The 19493-nt window shown below is 35.5% G+C and overlaps 1 protein-coding gene across 4 annotated transcripts in view; it reads right to left on the bottom strand.

The window, feature by feature from the left end:
- MAP3K2 (mitogen-activated protein kinase kinase kinase 2) overlaps positions 1-19493 on the bottom strand; it is a 97100-nt gene that overhangs the window by 29410 nt on the left and 48197 nt on the right. For 3 of the 4 annotated variants that reach the window (XM_082465873.1, XM_082465874.1, XM_082465875.1), the window contains exons 2-7: positions 13684-13752; positions 9089-9207; positions 8376-8416; positions 6760-6859; positions 1527-1640; positions 1266-1353 (exon numbers count right to left, since the gene is read on the bottom strand). In XM_082465873.1, coding sequence (XP_082321999.1) covers positions 1266-1353; positions 1527-1640; positions 6760-6859; positions 8376-8416; positions 9089-9207; positions 13684-13690 — 469 coding nt within the window. In that variant the 5' untranslated portion in view covers positions 13691-13752. Of the gene's footprint in view, positions 1-1265; positions 1354-1526; positions 1641-1734; positions 1898-6759; positions 6860-8375; positions 8417-9088; positions 9208-13683; positions 13753-19493 lie in introns of those variants that run through there. The other variant, XM_082465876.1, reaches the window with a different exon arrangement.

Raw genomic sequence — 19493 nt, 5'->3', positions numbered from 1 at the left:
AGAAAGCCCATGCGCAGCAATGAAGACCCAACGCAGCCAAAAATAAATAAATAAGTAAATAAATTTATTAAAAAGAAAAAAAAGTGTTCTCTCAATTGACTGCTACAACAATCCCATGATTTAAAGATGAGGACAATGTTAGTGGTCTCAGGTTAATTATAGAGCTGGCATTTGAATTCAGGTACCCCTAATGTTCTTTCATCAAAAATTTAAATTATATCAAAATACATCCAAATGAAGACAAGCAATTTTTATTTTACTTGTATATTATCTCTGCTGCTCATACTTCCAACACTTCTCAAACCCAAAGTAAAACAAAAGACAGACACTTAGAAGGAAGTAGTCATAAAAAAAGCTTTTGGGTAACAAAACAGAAGATGAATAACAGATTTTTTGGTTGGTTCACATGCTAATTTAATCTTTTCTTTCATTACTAACAATCCTCTTCTATCACCAGTCTTAGATTCCCTTCCTGCTTCCTCCCTATTCATCTGTTTTATGTCTCCTACTTCCCCCTTTAAATCCATCCCTCACATATGTTTTCATGCTACCTTTAATACCCATATTCACTGCCCTGTTAAAAAGATTTTTAAGTGTTTTTCGAGCAATGAAATGTTTTTATCATATAAAAATGTAGATTATCAATGTTGTATACAAATTGAAGAAGATACACAGAACTGGGGAGTTCAGAGCACCTCTGCCCAGCCTATGCCTCTCTAATAGGCCTCCTTTAAAAAAAGAAAAAAGAAGCACACAGGATCCATTTTTCTTTTTACCATAAACTTAAATATAAGTGTATTTTTAATGACTAATAAAGTAATTATAAAACATAATCTGGAAATTCTTAGCAATCTTTATTTTGGTAGCATTCTTGGCAATAACTAAAACTTAGAGAAAGGTTTATGAACTTAGTCCATCCATTAATTTTAATATGTTAGAATTACTTCATTTAATTTTTTTCCCTTCAGCTTATTTGTACAATTAAAACGCTTTTGAGGTTTTCTTTTAACTTGTTAAACATCAAAATACCCTGGGTATATAAAGAAAGGAAATATTTAAACTGGAGACTGCTAATCGTGTAATACTTGACATTAACTTTTCAAGGGACATCAGATACCAGAACATAGTTAACTGAACTAAATTACAAAGAGTACAGAGATAGGCTGCTATTTATCAGGATTATGTTTAGGTGTTGCCCTACCTTAAAGGATGGAGATGAAACCAAGAAATCACCCATTTCATGATTTCGACACTAGCTTTCTTACCTACTACAGAAAGTCTTTTTTTCCTCTCTGCTCCAAATACTGTGTTATCCAAATCTTCTAGTGATGGCAATGGCTCTAAATTAGTAGCCTACGAAGAAAAAAAGAAGATTCATGCTATTCTTCCCCTTTAGGGCTTTAATCAGAATCCTTTCCCCTACCAAATATAACCCAGGCATTCTATGTAACTATGTTTCATATATTGACTTTTACAAGCATAAATCCTATAATCCTCACTGAAAAAAAAAAAATCCCAATTCATACCTGTGCACTTCCGTTTATTACAAGTAATATTTTGAGGCTCTTCATATGAATACTACGATCCAGCAGTTCCACAGCTTTGTCCAAGTCATCTTGGGTGGTTAATGGAATCACCAACTAAACAAAAGGGAACATAATTATGTAGCCATCTCACCAGGTCAAGTCCTCCGGGAGCATCTCCATTACTATGGAATTATAAACCTCAAAATACCTTGCTCTTTGATTTGTCAGTATAATGAAATTCTGAACGAATACATGTATCTAGATTGTTTTGCTCTTCCCATCCTACCATCGCTAAAATCATAAAATGAGTATGGATTAATAAATTTTTTTGCTTTACTGAACATTAAATTCTTCTAGAAAACACATTTAAAGATTAAACACATTAAAGATTAAAGATTAAAGATCAATTTTCTAGGATATTTCCATAATATTATTAAACTTAAGTTATAATATCTTCACCTCAAAACAGCATTAAGGAACATACACAAAAACTATGTAAAATAACAGTACTATCTTTTATCTGCATTGATGAAAGGTTTACTTTTTTTATAGCAACCACAGATTCTCGTCCTCACCCGGTATGCTTACCAACATACAAAATACAATGAGCATCAGTGACGGATGCCATGGAGGGGTGCCTCCACTAATGTACCTGCAATCTACAGCCTACCTGGCGCTCTTATCTCTGACTTGACCACTACAGTCTAAAACAAGTAAGCTAAATGGGTGAGCCATCCTACAGTAACGCCTGAATGTTGAAATCTGCTTTCATTAGTCCTCTCGTGGGTCAGATGTTATAAGGGACAAAAGCACCTGAACAGCCTGTGAGGAAAAAGCATGATTCATACTACTTAACAAAATACTTCTTTTTTTAAAAATGTAAACTTAGTAGCTTAAGATGACTTTGTCAATAATCTTCAAAGTACATTCCGTTTCACTGAAAGGACAGAATGAAAACAAGTGAACGTATTCCATACTTGTGAGCCGGCACTAACTAACACAGTATATAAGCCAATCAAGCGTAAAGGCCTAGTTAGTTAAGGGTCCTCTACAGTACAAATATCTCGCAGGTAAGGACTCCCCCTAAGCCAGCAATGAACACAGAGCACATCAAAAACCAAATACTTGGTAAATATTGTTTAATAAATATCATAGGGTAAAAGCTTCATCTGCACCCAAACCCACTAGCTGACATGGTGTGCATTCATTCTCCGTAGATTTCTTTATGAAAACTATTCCTTGTTTGAAGAAAGGCTGCCAGACACAAATACAAAGCAGAACTAATGTGAATTACATCATACAATCTGCTTACATTTACTTACTCTGTACTTGAAATTATATTCCCAATTTCTGTTCCTATAGCTAGTTTTATACTGTCACAATTTAGCTACTATCAGGCCTTTTTTTCCCTGTGATAATTTTTTTCTAATAAAAAAAAGAATATTAACTGTTTGGTATCATAGCACAAGTCTGATCTACTTAATTAAATTCCTTTCATTTTCCTATCAATCATGAACCATATTGGTACACCTTGTTCCCATCTTTAACAGTTTTTAAATTATATTTTAAGCACTAGAAAACATTTTAAAGCAATGAAGAGGATTGTTTTGCCAACTTTTCATTTAGGGGGAAACCTGAATGTTTACTTTAACTACACATTATTTATAATTGGATTGTTTAGTTCTCCAAGATACTGCTGCTTTGGAAGGAAAAAAGCACTAATTTAAATCACAGCAACAAAGTATGAACATAAATGATTCCGCTCTTCTTTAGCTTACGAAAGTGAAATCTGGCCATTCTGGAGTACCTGCAGTGGCAGCCTGGACTACTGTCTATATATCGCTGATGTAATCCCTCATATGTGCTGAGATCACTCATTACAAATTTTAAAACAAAGACTAAGAGTCACGAACAAGTCCCACCCTACCTAAATTATACTCAATAAGTCACCCAATATTTCCCTGCTTGGTGAATTCATTTTGGCCTCATTCATAAAATCTATTTGCCTCTGGCTTATTACTGATAAATCCAGTTGTATGTTAATAAAAATCATTTCTGGAAAGGAAACTAAAAATTAAGTCCAAAACCCCGTTAAATAGAACCTAAATTTGAAATAAGTTAATTATCTTCCTAACTTTACATAGTGAAACATGAAAACTGTCTATAAAAAGCCTTGTCCTCCTCTACCCATCTAAAATGGGAAAGGTCTTAGAAAACCCACTTACTTTTGCCTGCACACCCCCATTTATCTCCTGTGACAATACACACACACCCGACACTTTATTAGACAAAGAGTAGCCTAACTCACAGATCCAACCAATCCCAGCTTAAATTTGCTTGTTTCCATTCTGGCAAACCAGAAGTTATAGTCTTTTAGAACAGAGGATTTTATATTACACGAGAAAAAAAAAATTTATAGAACTGGAAAAACAAGCAGTCTAAATGAGTTTTTAGCTTGTCTACAAGTCCACGAAACTAATAACCCTTGTTAAGTCTTTCCCTAGTGCCCCCAATGTCCAAGGACATGCCCTGGGCTTGTCATGATGTGAATCAGGACATGGTTAACTTACAGAATCTCACAGAAACTCAGAGTTGCAAGACAATTTTAAACAATGTAATGTTACCCCAATGCCTCCTCCACCACATTTCTGCCAAGAGGCCACCCAGCGTAATGGCAAAACCACTCTCAGAAATCCTTTAGAAAGCATGAGAAAAAGAAACTGAAATGGAGACATTTTCCAATTTTTAGACAATGGGAGAGGGTTCCTAAAACTACAGATCAATTAGCTTGATGTCAATGCTCAAGAAAACCCTAGAAAAAATTATATGCAGGCACCCCTTGTTTTAGTGTGCTTCACTTTACTGCACTTCACAGATACCGTGTTTTTTACAAATTGAAGGTCTGTGGCACCCCTGCCGCAAGTCTACTGGCACCATTTCTCCAATAGCATTTACTCCCCTTATGTCTCTGTGTCACATTTTGGTAATTCTTCCAAATATTTCAAACTTTGTCATTATTATTACAATTGTTATGGTGATCTATGATCAGTGATCTTTGATGTTACTATTACAAAAAGATTACAGTTTGCTGAAGGCTAAGATGATGGTTAGAATTTTTTAGCAATAAAAGTATTTTTAAGTAAGATTTTTTTTTAGACATAATGCTATTGCACATTTAAGAGACTATATTATAATGTAAGCATAACTTTTATATGCACTGGGAAACCAAACAATTCATGTGACTAGTTGTATTACAATAGTCACTTTATTGTAGTGGTCTGGAACTGAACCTGCAGTATCTCCAAGGTATGCCTATAAACAAATTGGGAGATCTCAGAAAATAAACAGTAATTTTAGGAGCTCAGACAGGTACAATAGGAACAAATCATGTCAAACTAACTTCATTTTTCTTGATAGAACTACTAAGTTCACAGATTAAGACAATATTGTAGTCAATGTATCTTGGCATTTGAAAGTTTTCCATGATACAATTTTAGACCAAACAAAACCAAAACAAAGATATAACTGGGTTCCTTAGAATCATACCATGAGATAAAGATTCAAGTATGTTTATAAAAGATACTAGGAAACACTGATAGGGGAATGGGGAAGACAGGGAAGAGAAGGAGCCCCATAAAGGGTATACTATCCAGCACTTACCACAGTTGGTAAGTGGGGCCCATCCATCCCCACCTCCCACCACATCCTTGAGCCTCATATCGCCAATCCCAATTCCCCACCACCACCATATGTACTTCAGCTTACACCCTATAGCCATACCTCTGAAAAGCCCTCAGAGTCTCAGGGGCTGGCAGATGGAAATCAGGCCAGCACAAACAGAAATAAATATCAAGATAGGGCCAGGCAACAAGAGGTGTACATGGCTAACTGAAAACCCAAAAAAGTATTTGAAAAATAACATTTTAAGGTATTACCACAGTATAATACTCATCACTTTGTTCAGAAATATTATTTGGATATGGATTTTTACTTTATCAAAATATTTTCCACTTTCAGCTATAAGTGGTTTCTTTAGACAAGCTACATTAGCATGTTCTTTTGCTTTAAAATAACAATAATTCATTTGAAAATCTAATATTTCAAATATTTTTATTAGCACAGTGCTTTAATATTTGCAAAGTACTTTCACATTTTCTCAAATTAATTTTTACTGAACTTTCCACTGTCACTCCATTCCCGCTGACACTTTTTCTATTCCTGACACACAAGTCTTTTCCATCTTAGGATCTCTGTATGCTCTGCTCTCGAGCTGCTCTCTCTGTCAGGAATGTTGTTCCCCTCAAACTCTTTGCGGGGTTGGCTTTTCATACTTCAAATCTCAACAACTAAATAGTACCACCTCATTCAGCTCTTCCTTAGTACCACCTAAATAGGACACCTATTGCCCTTGCCTTTATCCTTTATCATAACACTTTATGCATTTCCTGCAAAGAACTTCACATATTTAAACAATTCAATTATTAACTGTCTGCTTCTACCACAAGTCTATAAACTCCATGAGGGGCTGTAATTCATAAATCACAGCCATCATGCCTGGCAAATTCAACAGTATTTTTCGACAGGGAAAAAAACCAAATTAACCAATTAACTAAATTGTCCCTAAAATTTTTTAAATCTCAAGATCTTGATCTGAGATCACAGGACTTGAAAGAAATCTCAGAGATTTGCAATCCAAATTTTACAGAAGGTTCAAAAGGGATTCCCCAGAACACAGAGCTCCTGAATGTCATAGTGAGCCCTTAAGATTACAAGTACTGACTCCCAAACATAAACATGATGATATAATCACGTCCTTACAAACATGAAAGTAATCCTTTAAGCTTTAGCTAAACTGTCCAACTACCAAAGCTCTGTTGACTCTGTAGACAAGTATACATATATAACTGGGTTCCTTAGAATTCCTCAGAGAGTTCATCAATAAAGAACAAAGAGTAAAAATAAAACACAAATAAGCAGCAAACCTCTAAGTAATACATATTTCCTCCTTTAATAGATTCTCAATTATTTGCACAGTAGCACCTTTCAATATCTTCCACAATGAAAAAACTCATTTTAATAAGTTAAACTTTACTTCTGTTATCTTATTCTTCTCTAAAATACCATATCCTTATCAAGCCCCAAATAAAAGCACAACCATCCTAAAACAATCTCTTAAATAAACACACTGTTTTCCAAAATAAGAACTATTGAAAGTTAAACTGTACATGTTTACCTCATTATTGGTATAATGTAGGTCCATAGACTGTCCAAAGGCAATTTTAGCTTTAGACCTCAGATCTTCCAGTTTAACTGGTCTGGGAAACTGAAGGATTCTATATAGACAGAATTTTTATATATTTTATTTTCTTAGGCATAGTTAAACAACTTACTTGCAACAGTTATCGCTTGGATAGAGAAATATAAAATTAAGTTAAAATGTAAACATTCACTTAAACACTACAATGGCACATTTTTGATCAAGTGCACCAATATTTCAATACAAAGTTCAAGACCTCTGAAGTTTGTTCTATCTTAATAAAAATTATAAAAAGAAATTCTCTAAATGTTCTGCACTTTATAATTTGTGCTGCAAGTGTTATATGAACATAAAAGAGCAATGTAAAATGTTCATTGAGGAAAGTGATTAAACTTAACTATGTGACATCCATACGATGAAATGCATCGAAACTGTTAAAAAGAATAAAGCTGTTCTCCAGGGATCCAAATTTTGATTCCTGTACCCTTATCAACTCAACATTTCTGAGCACATATATATATCATGTAAGCATATCTCCCCCAGATAAATATCTTTAAAGGGTTAAAATTTTTAAATTCTAGAATTTTCTTCGTATTTCACAAAGGATTGACTTGTGTTGCCCCTGGGGACCATGCACCTAAGCTTGGAGACTATTCTACTAGACCGTAGGTTTTGTAACAGGAGGGATCATGTCTATTTCACTTACTTTATTCCCTTCATAGCCTAGCATATAGTAAGTACTCAATGAATAGTGCTCAATGAATAAAAAAAAAATTGAGAAAATATCCATAAAGAATTGTAAATAGGAAAAAAGTAGATTGGACAATACATATATGGTATATCTGGTATGTTCCCCCCCCTCCTTTTTTTAAACATCTCCGTGTAAAACATTTTTACATCTTCAGGTTGTATGATTTATGAGCCTTTTAAAATTCCTTAAAATGGTTAGATCTTTCATTAAATTAATTTAATGAGACACTAATAATAGAAATAAAATCCCATCTTCTCTAACTCCTATTAGGTCTTGTTTAGCAATTCTGTTGTCAACCACCACTACTACGACTTCCACCATTCCACTGAGATACAGATACCCAGTTGAAGGCTAGGCTTCCACCTCCGCTAAGTAATTTGTAGTCACCATTCCAACTCACTTTCCTCAATGTTATTAATTAAATACAGGTCATATGATTAAAGTCTCTTGAGAATAATCAAAATTGTGAATTTAAGTCCATGCACCTAAATTCTATATGGTATCTGAAGGGATGATACAATTATAATAAGGAGAAATATATTTAATTTCCACTGAGTAAAAATTTTAAAAAATGGTAATATTTAAAACTGCATTATGCAATGACCTTATTTATTTCCTAGTACTGCAAAGTAAAAACATTAATCATTTCTGATGTTTAGCCTGAATTTTGACAGGTTCTATCTTAAGTCCAAGTACACATTACAGTTACCAAGGACTATTCCATTCTCAATTTGTAAGCCATGAACCTTCATTAAAATTCTAAAAACAACCTCTAATGGTCTTAACTAGGACATGCATTTGATTATATCAATAAACCAACATATAATGTCTCCTTCCTTACCTTTTTTCTCCTCTGTGTTCAAATTTGACTCGGACATCATTCTGTAATGAAATAATAAATCATTTCAGAGATCAGATAAAATTTCCAGAATTTCTAAACCACTTTTTTCTTAGTCACTCATTTAAAATAGAGCAGAGGGGGAAGAAGGTTTCATTTTCAGTGTCAACTCCAATCAATTGATAGTGTCTACCAAAGAGCTGAGCTGAGAACTAGGTTGCTGAATCTGGGCTCAACAGGAAAGAGCACCAAGGTCTATTAGTGATGGCATCATGGGTCTGCGACATTTGCTAATTCTGTTAGAGGGCAATATAGAATACTATATTTCCACTTTTTATGTTAGACATCCCAAACAAATTTTATATTATACTCCAATAAAAATTAATTAAAAAAAGAATCAAAATGATCTTCATCTGTAAATATACAGAATAATAGACTATTTTAAATAAAAACCACTTGCTTGTGTTACGTGCCTTAAGAATTGGATGAAACATCAACTCTAGAGAGAAGTTACCATATTAAATGAAACTACCATTTAACAAAACAAAACAAAACAGACACCCTATGGAAAAATGTATGACAAACAACAAAATACTTGATTCGAAAGTGTAAAAGCTAATCACTTTAAACAAACCCTCTATACGATTAGGATATTCAAAGAAAGTAATTCATAGAATAACAATATATATTTATTAAAATATTATTGAGACAAATACCTGCTTTTTTGGTGATAAGGATTTTGCTTTTCTGGTTTCCTGTAAGGATAATGCTGGTCGACTGGCCTTATGAAGAACAGCCAAATCTTGCATGATTGAGTTCAAAGCTTGCTGATCATCTAGGTATTTTTAAAATAACATATACACAGAATTGTAATTTCAATATGTATTTATCATAGACATCAATACAAAATTTATAGTAAAATTTAATGCAAAAATACATTAATTTAATGCAAAAAAATGCATCTAGAACATTTTCAATGCCTACATTCCTGCTATTTTGGTGAAATAAAAATTTAGTTATTTAAAAACTGAAGACAAGTAACATTAAAACTGCACTAGACTCAAGCACTTGCATCATACTTGCACAGGTGTTCACACGAGACATTTATAAGGCAAGTAAAGTCATTCTGATGCTTCTAATGATGTAACATCCTAGCATATGGGTCAAAACAGCCCTGTTATGACAAATTCTTTTCTATGACTCCTAAACAAAACATCAACAAGACATCTAAAATCTTAATTAAAACAAGTGGGGAAAAAATAAACAACTTTCTATAAATACCATCATTATTTAACATTTATGTTCAAAGTATGGAATTCCTTTTAGAGTTTTTCTCTTTCATCGATACTTTAAGTCAGAAACAAAGAAACGCTTTATAGGTGGATGAAGACCTACTGATACTTGGAAGTGTTTTTTTTTTAACTTCTTCACCATAACGTTCAACAAGACTACATTTAACAGACAAACTAATGGTCTCAGCCACTAACAACTTAAAAGGTATCAATGCAAGAAAAAAGTAATGAATCCATAAAACTGAATGAAAGGATCATGAACCATGAACTTTTAATCTCTTCCAAACACATCAAAGATTTCTTTCTAAGACTATAAGCATAAGCCTCCTAGTAATGTCAATTATATGATCTCTGGAAAACTTCAGAGACAATTTAATTGATTTTCACTAGTAAATCAACTCTACTAATGATAATCAACAATTGGTAAATAAAGAAACTGAGGGACTTTACAGCTTACATTTTAAAATGTAACCATTTTGGTGAAGAATAATTTATGTTCCAGAGCAGTAGTAATTAAAACATGCTTTATCCTGTAAAGGGAGATCATTAAAAAGAAGGTGGCAATGGGGCTTCCCTGGCGGCGCAGTGGTTGAGAATCCGCCTGCCAATGCAGGGGACACGGGTTCGAGCCCTGGTCTGGGAAGATCCCAAATGCCATGGAGCAACTAAGCCCGTGCGCCACAACTACTGAGCCTGCGCGTCTGGAGCCTGTGCTCCGCAACAAGAGAGGCCGCGATAGTGAGAGGCCTGCGCACAGCAATGAAGAGTGGCCCCCGCTTGCCGCAACTAGAGAAAGCCCTCACACAGAAACGAAGACCCAACATAGCCAAAAATAAATAAATAAAATTAAAAAAGTAAAAAGAATGTGGCAAGTCAATGGCTTCATCAGTCTTTCAAAGACACAAATAGCTGACTTCTCTAACGTGTTAATTTTTTATAACACTCAATATATTCTGTTCTACAGTGAAAAAACTTGCATATTAAAATTAAAATAATGGCTCCAAAGGTTTTGTTAATAAATTCCAGGTCTGGAGAAAATTTTAATCCTTCACAAAGTATTCTTTGTAAAATAAAATTTCTATATAATATTAGCTTAGCCAAACAGTAACTGAGCCAGATGGGTATAATGTAATCACAACATGTGTACTGTATATGGGTCCAAGCCAGACTATGTCATTTATTGATAAAAATAAATCCTCCCTTAGGAAAAGAATAAGCTGAAAATGATCTGAACTGGAATAAAATTATCTGATGTAGCCTTAAGAAAAGTAAGACCCTTAATTCTATACTGGGGAAAGGAAAACTCTTAAACATATCTATGTTTTAATTATTTTCTTCATTAAACACTTGAATTTAGGCATTTTCACAATATTTAATGTTTAACATTACATGTTTAATATTATAGCACCAAAATAAATAAATGCCTGGGAAGGCTTTGGCTTAAATCTCTTATCACATTTACATATACTAACTTCCTTGTTTAAAAAAATGAATACCGTTTTCTATAGTACATGTAAAGAAGTAAAGACAGCCATTTGAATAAAAGTAACTTCTTAGGGAGATGACATACAACTGAAGGGTTATTTAATTGAATTCCTTCTTTTTCTGGAATGAAGGAGAATCAGATGGTAAATAAGTACCCAGCAGGTAACTTACTTTTGATAAGATGTAAGCCAACAAATCCCCAAAGGATCAAGCAAAGTGGTGAACATACACTACAAGCACTACTCCTAGACTGTTTTACTCTATTAAGAATCTCTATGGTGGTTACAGGTACTAGGAAAATTAGACAGGTTATAAACAACATAGGATCATGAGTTGAGAGGATGGCAGAGAGGATGCTTGAAGGATACCAGAGCCTGACCAACAGTCACACAGGAGAAGCAGTGTATTTCTGACACACGTTAAAAGGACAGTGAGTTGAGCAGAAAACCGGAAAATACTTGGGAAATAATTTCAAATAAAAAATTTATCAGAAATGTTTAATTTGATATCTTATATTCTTATTTTACTTTATAAGGACAGGAGAAAATCTTAAACCAAAAATTCAAATATCTGTGACACACTCTTAAATATTCATAGTTTCTTGTGACTAGCTTTGTACATGTTTTTAAGCAATGACTGATCTTTGCATACTATAAGTATCATTTGAGAAGTATGGTGTAAATCAATTTAATATAAAGTTCAGACTGCAAGTCAGAGCAACAAAAATGAAAAGTTGGTATGAATTCAGTAAAAGGATATCCAATTTGGAATTGGAGGTGAAGGTGACAAAAGTGGAGAATTTGGACCACATGATGGCACTGCACTCATGGTTAAAAAAGGAGAAAGTAGGGCTTCCCTGGTGGTACAGTGGTTAAGAATCCGCCTGCCAATGCAGGGGACATGGGTTCGAGCCCTGGTCCAGAAAGATCCCACATGCCGCGGGGCAACTAAGCCCATGTGCCACAACTACTGAGCCTGCACTCTAGAGCCAGCAAGTCAAAACTACTGAGCCCATGCGCCTAGAACCCGTGCTCCACAACAAGAGAAGCCACCGCAATGAGAAGCCTGCGCACCACAACGAAGAGTAGCCCCCACTCGCCGCAACTAGAGAAAGCCTGCGTGCAGCAGTGAAAACCCAACGCAGCCAAAAATTAAAAAATTTAAATAAATAAATAAATAAAAGAGACAGTAGAAGAGAAATTTAGAAAGTAGGAAGGTGGAGGTTTGTTTTACACACTTGGCCACGAGCAGACACACTGAAAGTGTGCTAGCCCTTCCACTAAAGAACACAGACAAATTAAAGCTCCTTGGCCTAAATGCCATGTATATACATATACGAGTGACTAATATATATTTTTTAATTTATTTATTTATTTTTGGCTGCGTTGGGTCTTCGTTGCTGCACACAGGTTTTCTCTAGTTGCAGCGAGCAGGGGCTACTCTTCGTTGTGGTGCACAGACTTCTCATTGCGGTGGCTTCTCTTGTTGCAGAGCACCAGGCCTAGAGCACATGGGCTTCGGTAGTTGTGGCTCACGGGCTTAGTTGCTCTGTGGCATGTGGGATCTTCCCGGCCCAGGGCTTGAACCCGTGTCCCCTGCATTGGCAGGTGGATTCTTAACCACTGCGCCACCAGGGAAGCCCCAGCAGGCAGATTCTTAATCACTGCACCAACCAGGGAAATCCGAGTGACTAATATTGATACATTTGTTAAGCAAGTGGTAGGAAAAGTGTGACAAAGACAAACACTGGCAAATACATGTCAGCATTAAGATATCGTTATAAGATACTGGTCTAAGTTTAAAACCTTAGCTTCCAACTACCCAGTCCATTTTTCCCCATTTAAGATCGGACAGGCCAGTTGCTCCATTTGTTTCTAGTGTTTCACTGTCCAGTCCCTGCCTCACATTGGAATGCTCAACCCCAAGGAGAAAAGAGAAGAAAAGGAAGAAAAGAGAGTAAAGAAGAAAACAAAATGATATACAAACTGAACACGCACAATCCATTCCCATACGTTAGCCTCTCTTTCCATTAACATTATGACACCATAGGAAATTCACAAGGGTTGTAAAACATATCCTCTTCGAGCACCAATGATTTACTGCTCTATTCTTTTATAAAGTTTTATGATTTATTATTTTTATGCAGCTATTTTCCTTAGCCTATCTATATTATTACACTGTTGAGTAATTAAAACAATTCATTCTTCAGCATTTATTCAACCTTTAAAAGTCAGGTTTCTTTACTAAGTATTCTCTCTGGCCATCAGGTTCTAAGAAAATCACAATCCATCTTAACAGTTTATTTTTAATGTCCATTCTATGTCCTGCATAAACTGGTTATCCCAAAACTGTAAAAGTCAACACAAAAAGTGCTTTAATTGAAAATCTATTAAGTAAATAAATGTAAATATTACATAAATCTACTTAATCATAAAATTTCTTCATAAAAAGCTTATCATACACACAGAGAAAAAGTTTTCCTTCCCATTTTATCCTTTAATTATAGATGAGAAATGCTTTTAGTTGGAACTCACCCATCATGGCAACCAGCTTGACTATTTGAAAATTAGGGAAATGGTTCTCTCATCAGCATTCTCTATTGCCTAAGAATATAAAAAGATGAACACGTTAATAAGATGAAGAAAGAGAAGAGATAGCCACAAAAAGAAAAAAGTCAGTATAAATAACACTAATGTGAATGTACAATGTTAATACTTTACACATTTTGCTGGGGAGAAGTGCTTTCTTTTTTCCAGATATTCAATTATTGAGAAGGAACTGAAAATCATTATTATTTTAAATTAAATTTACCTCAGTATTTTTCAGGTTCCTATCTATCTAAGCTAAAGCAAAACAAAACGACACGTTTTTTGAGAGTCAAAAAACTTAAGAGATAATCTAATAAACTCAAGTTCCGGGACTTCCCTGTTGATCCAGTGGATAAGAATCCGCCTTCCAATGCAGGGGACGCAGGTTTGATCCCTGGTAGGGGAACCAGGATCCCACATGCAGCGGGGCAACTAAGCTGGCATGCCACAACTACTGAGCCCACGTGCTCTGGAGCCCGCGCATCACAACTAGAGAGAAGTTCGCACACCGCAACTAAGACCCAACGCAGCCAAAAACAAATAAATATCAAAACAAAAACAAAAACAAAACTGAAGTTCCCACAGGGCAATGGCAGATATAAAGATTGAGTGGCAAATGTCATATTTAGAGACATCAACAAAATAGTAAAGGCCTACAAATCTCCATAAAAGAAAATATTATCACAATCAACAAAAAGGAATTAACCAAAAGCTTGCAGCAATCTGGGCAGCATTTAGGAGTCACAGTAAAAAGAGAACCTTGTGGCATTCTGACCTTCCCTATTCCTATCTTCCTGCCCCTTACTCCCAGCTCCAAAGTAGCAATCTAAACCAACAGCCCACAGTCACCATGAAAATGAGCAGCCTGGCAGCAATTGGAAAGGGCAGAATGTAACTGGAATGCCTTCAAAGTCTGATTCCAAAAAAACTGTCATTATTTGACCTATCTAATGGTTGGCTGATAGACCCCATTTGAAAGGCTGCCTTTATTTAACCTGACTCAAAGCTTTTCCATTGCAAAGAACTTGGAGTGTTTGCTGAAATCAATCAGGGACAACATATCTCAACTGTCTGAGGAAGGGGAAAATAGTTGGGCAAACAATAGGACAAGAAAAAAATTTTTTAGAAAAGCTGAGGAATGAGATGTCAACAGGGAACTTTGAAAAGCTCCAACAGACTCCTGGGACTCTAGAAGGTACACAAATGCCCAAGGCTGTTGCTTACTCAAGAAAGGCCTAAGAAGGCCCTCGGCTTTCACCTCTGACTAACTCTGAGGCTCTGTGTAGCAGTAAGTAAAGGATAAGGTGGAGTTGTAAATGCCTGGGAGAATGTTAAAGGCCAGCCCCAACACACACAGAAAACCACTCAAAAAAGACTTCAAGACGAGACTTATCTGTTCCAAGTATCTAAGGAAATCTCTGTCTAATCATTAGCTGACAGCTAAACTAAGAACAGTCTTCAGTGACCATATATGACAAAGAATACAGACTTTAAAAAGTGAGTTCTGAAATGTCACTAAACAAACAAATAAGAACAATAAACAAAAAACACTGGGGAGGGGACTTCCCTGGTGGTCCAGTGGTTAAGACTCCATGTTCCCAGTGCAGGGGGCAGAGGTTTAATCCCCGGTCAGGGAACTAAGATCCGGCATGCTGCGTGGTACAGCCAAAAAACAAACAAACAAACAAAAAACCACTGGGGAGGGAGAAGAATCTGATTTCCAGAGGTGGCCCATTATAATATTTTAAATGTCCAGTTTTCAAGAAAAAAATGAGACATACAAAGATATTAGTCCATACACAGAGAAAAAGCAATCAACAGAAACTGACCCTGAGGAAGCCTAAATGTCAGACTAACTAGACACATACCAAAATTCCAGATTCCCAGATGAAAAGCAAGTGTTCAGCATAAACTATATTGTTTGTATAAGCAGCTTAGGTACAATAAGCCATTCTTATCAGTTAGGCAGGTGGGAACTCTCTTGAAATCCAAGTTCTCAGATGCCAGCCAATGATAAGCAGTTCATTCCAAGGATAAGCCGTGAGGCTATGTTAACTCTTTTCTATACAAACAGCAGAAGGAAATTAAAAGACAAATTTAAAGAAACTGCATAAAGCAATAATTATAAGCATGTTGTTGGGTGTACAATATATAGATATAATTTGTACAACAATATACACAAATTTCCCTTTGTATAGTACAAAGGAAAGAGGAGGGATGGAGTTAAAAGGAAAGTTTTGTATGCCACTCTAATTATGTGGCATTAACTCAAACTACATTGTTTTAAGTTGAGATGTTAATTTTAATCCCCAGGTCAAGGACTGAAGAATACATTTTTTTTTTAACATCTTTATTGGAGTATAATTGCTTTACAATGGTGTGTTAGTTTCTGCTTTATAACAAAGTGAGTCAGTTATACATATACATATGTTCCCATATCTCGTCCCTCTTGCGTCTCCCTCCCTCCCACCCTACCTATCCCACCCCTCTAGGTGGTCACAAAGCACCGAGCTGATCTCCCTGTGCTATGCGGCTGCTTCCCACTATATACACTACCAAATGTAAGAATACATTTTTTTAAATGGCAAAAGAAATGAGAGAATTAAAATAGCACACAACAAAATATCTATTTAACACAAAGAAGGCAGTAATGGAGGAATGAGGAACAAAAACAACAAAAAAGATACAAAACACATAGAACACAAACATAAAATGGCAGATGTAATCTTACCTTATGTGTAATTATATTAAATATAAGAGGAATGAACAAACCCGTTAACAGGCAGAGATTAGCAGACTAGGTTAAAAAACATGATCTAACTATATGTTGTCTACATCAGACACATTATAGATTCAGGCACAAAACAGGTTGAAAGTAAAAGACTGTAAAAAGATATATCATGCAAACAGTAGACAAAGGAGACATAGCTATACTAATAGCAGACAAAATAGAATATATTATACACAAGCACTGAATATGAAACTGTGATTAAAAATCTTCCAACAAACAAAAGCCCAGGACCAGATGGCTTCACAGGCAAATTCTATCAAACATTTACAGAAGAGCTAACACCTATCTTTCTCAAACTCTTCCAAAATTTGGCAGAGGGAGGAACACTCCCAACCTCATTCTACAGGGCCACCATCACCCTGATACCAAAACCAGACAAAGATGTCACAAAGAAAGAAAACTACAGGCCAATATCACTGATGAACATAGAGGCCAATATCACTGATGAACATAGATGCAAAAATCCTCAACAGAATACTAGCAAACAGAATCCAACAGCACATTAAAAGGATCATACACCCTGATTAAGTAGGGTTTATCCCAGGAATGCAAGGATTCTTCAATATACACAAATCAATCAATGTGATACACCATATTAACAAATTGAAGGAGAAAAACCATATGATCATCAAAATAGATGCAGAAAAAGCTTTTGACAAAATTCAACACCCATTTATGATAAAAACCCTCCAGAAAGTACACATAGAGAGAACTTACCTCAACATAAAAAAGGCCATATATGACAAACCCACAGCCAATATCGTTCTCAATGGTGAAAACTGAAACCATTTCCACTAAGATCAGAAACAAGACAAGGTTGCCCACTCTCACCACTATTATTCAACATAGTCTTGGAAGTGTTAGCCACAGCAATCAGAGAAGAAAAAGAAATAAAAGGAATCCAAATCAGAAAAGAAGAAGTAAAACTGTCACTGTTTGCAGATGACATGATACTATACATAGAGAATCCTAAAGATGCTACCAGAAAACTACTAGAGCTAATCAATGAATTTTGTAAAGTAGCAGGATACAAAATTAATGCACAGAAATCTCTGGCATTCCTATACACTAATGACGAAAAATCTGAAAGAGAAATTAAGGAAACATTCCCATTTGCCACTGCAACAAAAAGAATAAAATATCTAGGAATAAACCTACCTACGGAGACAAAAGACCTGTATGCAGAAAACTATAAGACAATGATGAAAGAAATTAAAGATGATACAAACAGACGGAGAGATATACCATGTTCTTGGATTGGAAGAATCAACATTGTGATAATGACTATACTACCCAAAACAATCTACAGATTCAATACAATCCCTATCAAACTACCAATGGCATTTTTCACAGAACTAGAACAAAAAATTGCACAATTTGTATGGAAACACAAAAGACCCCGAATAGCCAAAGCAATCTTTTTTTTTTTTTTTTTTTTTGTCAATGCCACTTAATTTCCTTTATTATATTTTGGGGGGGCATGTTTAATCAGCACATCCTGGCTTTTGCACTGATTGCACCTGTCAGATACTGAGTGCAGGTGATATTTGCTTGCCTTTAAGTCTTTGTTAAGCAAAGACCTTAGCCAAAGCAATCTTGAGAAAGAAAAACGGAGCTGGAGGAATCAGACTCCCTGACTTCAGACTATACTACAAAGCTACAGTAATCAAGACAGTATGGTACTGGCACAAAAACAGAAATATAGATCAATGGAACAGGACAGAAAGCCCAGAGATAAACTCATGCACATATGGTCACCTTATCTTTGATAAAGGAGGCAAGAATATACAATGGAGAAAAGACAGCCTCTTCAATAAGTGGTGCTGGGAAAATTGGACAGCTACATGTAAAAGAATGACATTAGAACACTCCCTAACACCATACACAAAAATAAGCTCAAAATGGATTAAAGACCTAAATGTAAGGCCAGACACTATAAAACTCTTAGAGGAAAACACAGGAAGAACACTCTATGACATAAATCACAGCGAGATTCTTTTTGACCCACCTCCTAGAGAAAGGGAAATGAAAACAAAAATAAACAAATGGGACCTAATGAAACTTGAAAGCTTTTGCACAGCAAAGGAAACCATAAACAAGACGAAAAGACAACCCTCAGAATCGGAGAAAATATTTGCAAATGAAGCAACTGACAAAGGATTAATCTCCAAAATGTACAAGCAGCTCATGCAGCTCAATATCAAAAAAAACAAACAACAATCCAAAAATGGGCAGAAGACCTAAACAGACATTTCTCCAAAGAAGATATACAGATTGCCAACAAACACATGAAAGGATGCTCAACATCACTAATCATTAGAGAAATGCAAATCAAAACTACAATGAAGTTTCACCTCACACCAGTTAGAATGGCCATCATCAAAAAGTCTACAAACAATAAATGCTGGAGAGGGTGTGGAGAAAAGGGGACCCTCTTGCACTGTTGGTGGGAATGTAAATTGATACAGCCACTATGAAGAACATTATGGAGGTTCCTTAAAAAACTAAAAATAGAACTACCATATGACCCAGCAATCCCACTACTGGGCATATACCCTGAGAAAACCATAATTCAAAAAAAATCATGTACCACAGTATTCACTGCAGCACTATTTACAATAGCCAGGACATGGAAGCAACCTAAGTGTCCATCGACAGATTAATGGATAAAGAAGATATGGCACATATATACAATGGAATATTACTCAGCCATAAAAAGAAACGAAATTGAGTTATTTGTAGTGAGTTGGATGGATCTAGAGTCTGTCATACCGAGAAAGTCAGAAAGAGAAAAACAAATACCATATGCTAACACATATATATGGAATCTTAAAAAAAGAAAAAATGGTTCTGAAGAACCTACGGGCAGAACAGGAATAAAGACGTAGATGTGGAGAGTGGACTTGAGGACACAGGGATGTGGGGGTGAGCTGGGACAAGGTGAGAGAGTGGCATGGACATATAT

The sequence above is a fragment of the Balaenoptera physalus genome (genome assembly GCF_965194825.1).
Source record: "Balaenoptera physalus genome assembly, chromosome: 6".
Lineage (NCBI taxonomy): Eukaryota > Metazoa > Chordata > Mammalia > Artiodactyla > Balaenopteridae > Balaenoptera > Balaenoptera physalus.
Note: the sequence above shows the minus strand (reverse complement) of the source record. Positions and strands in the feature narration are given on the sequence as shown.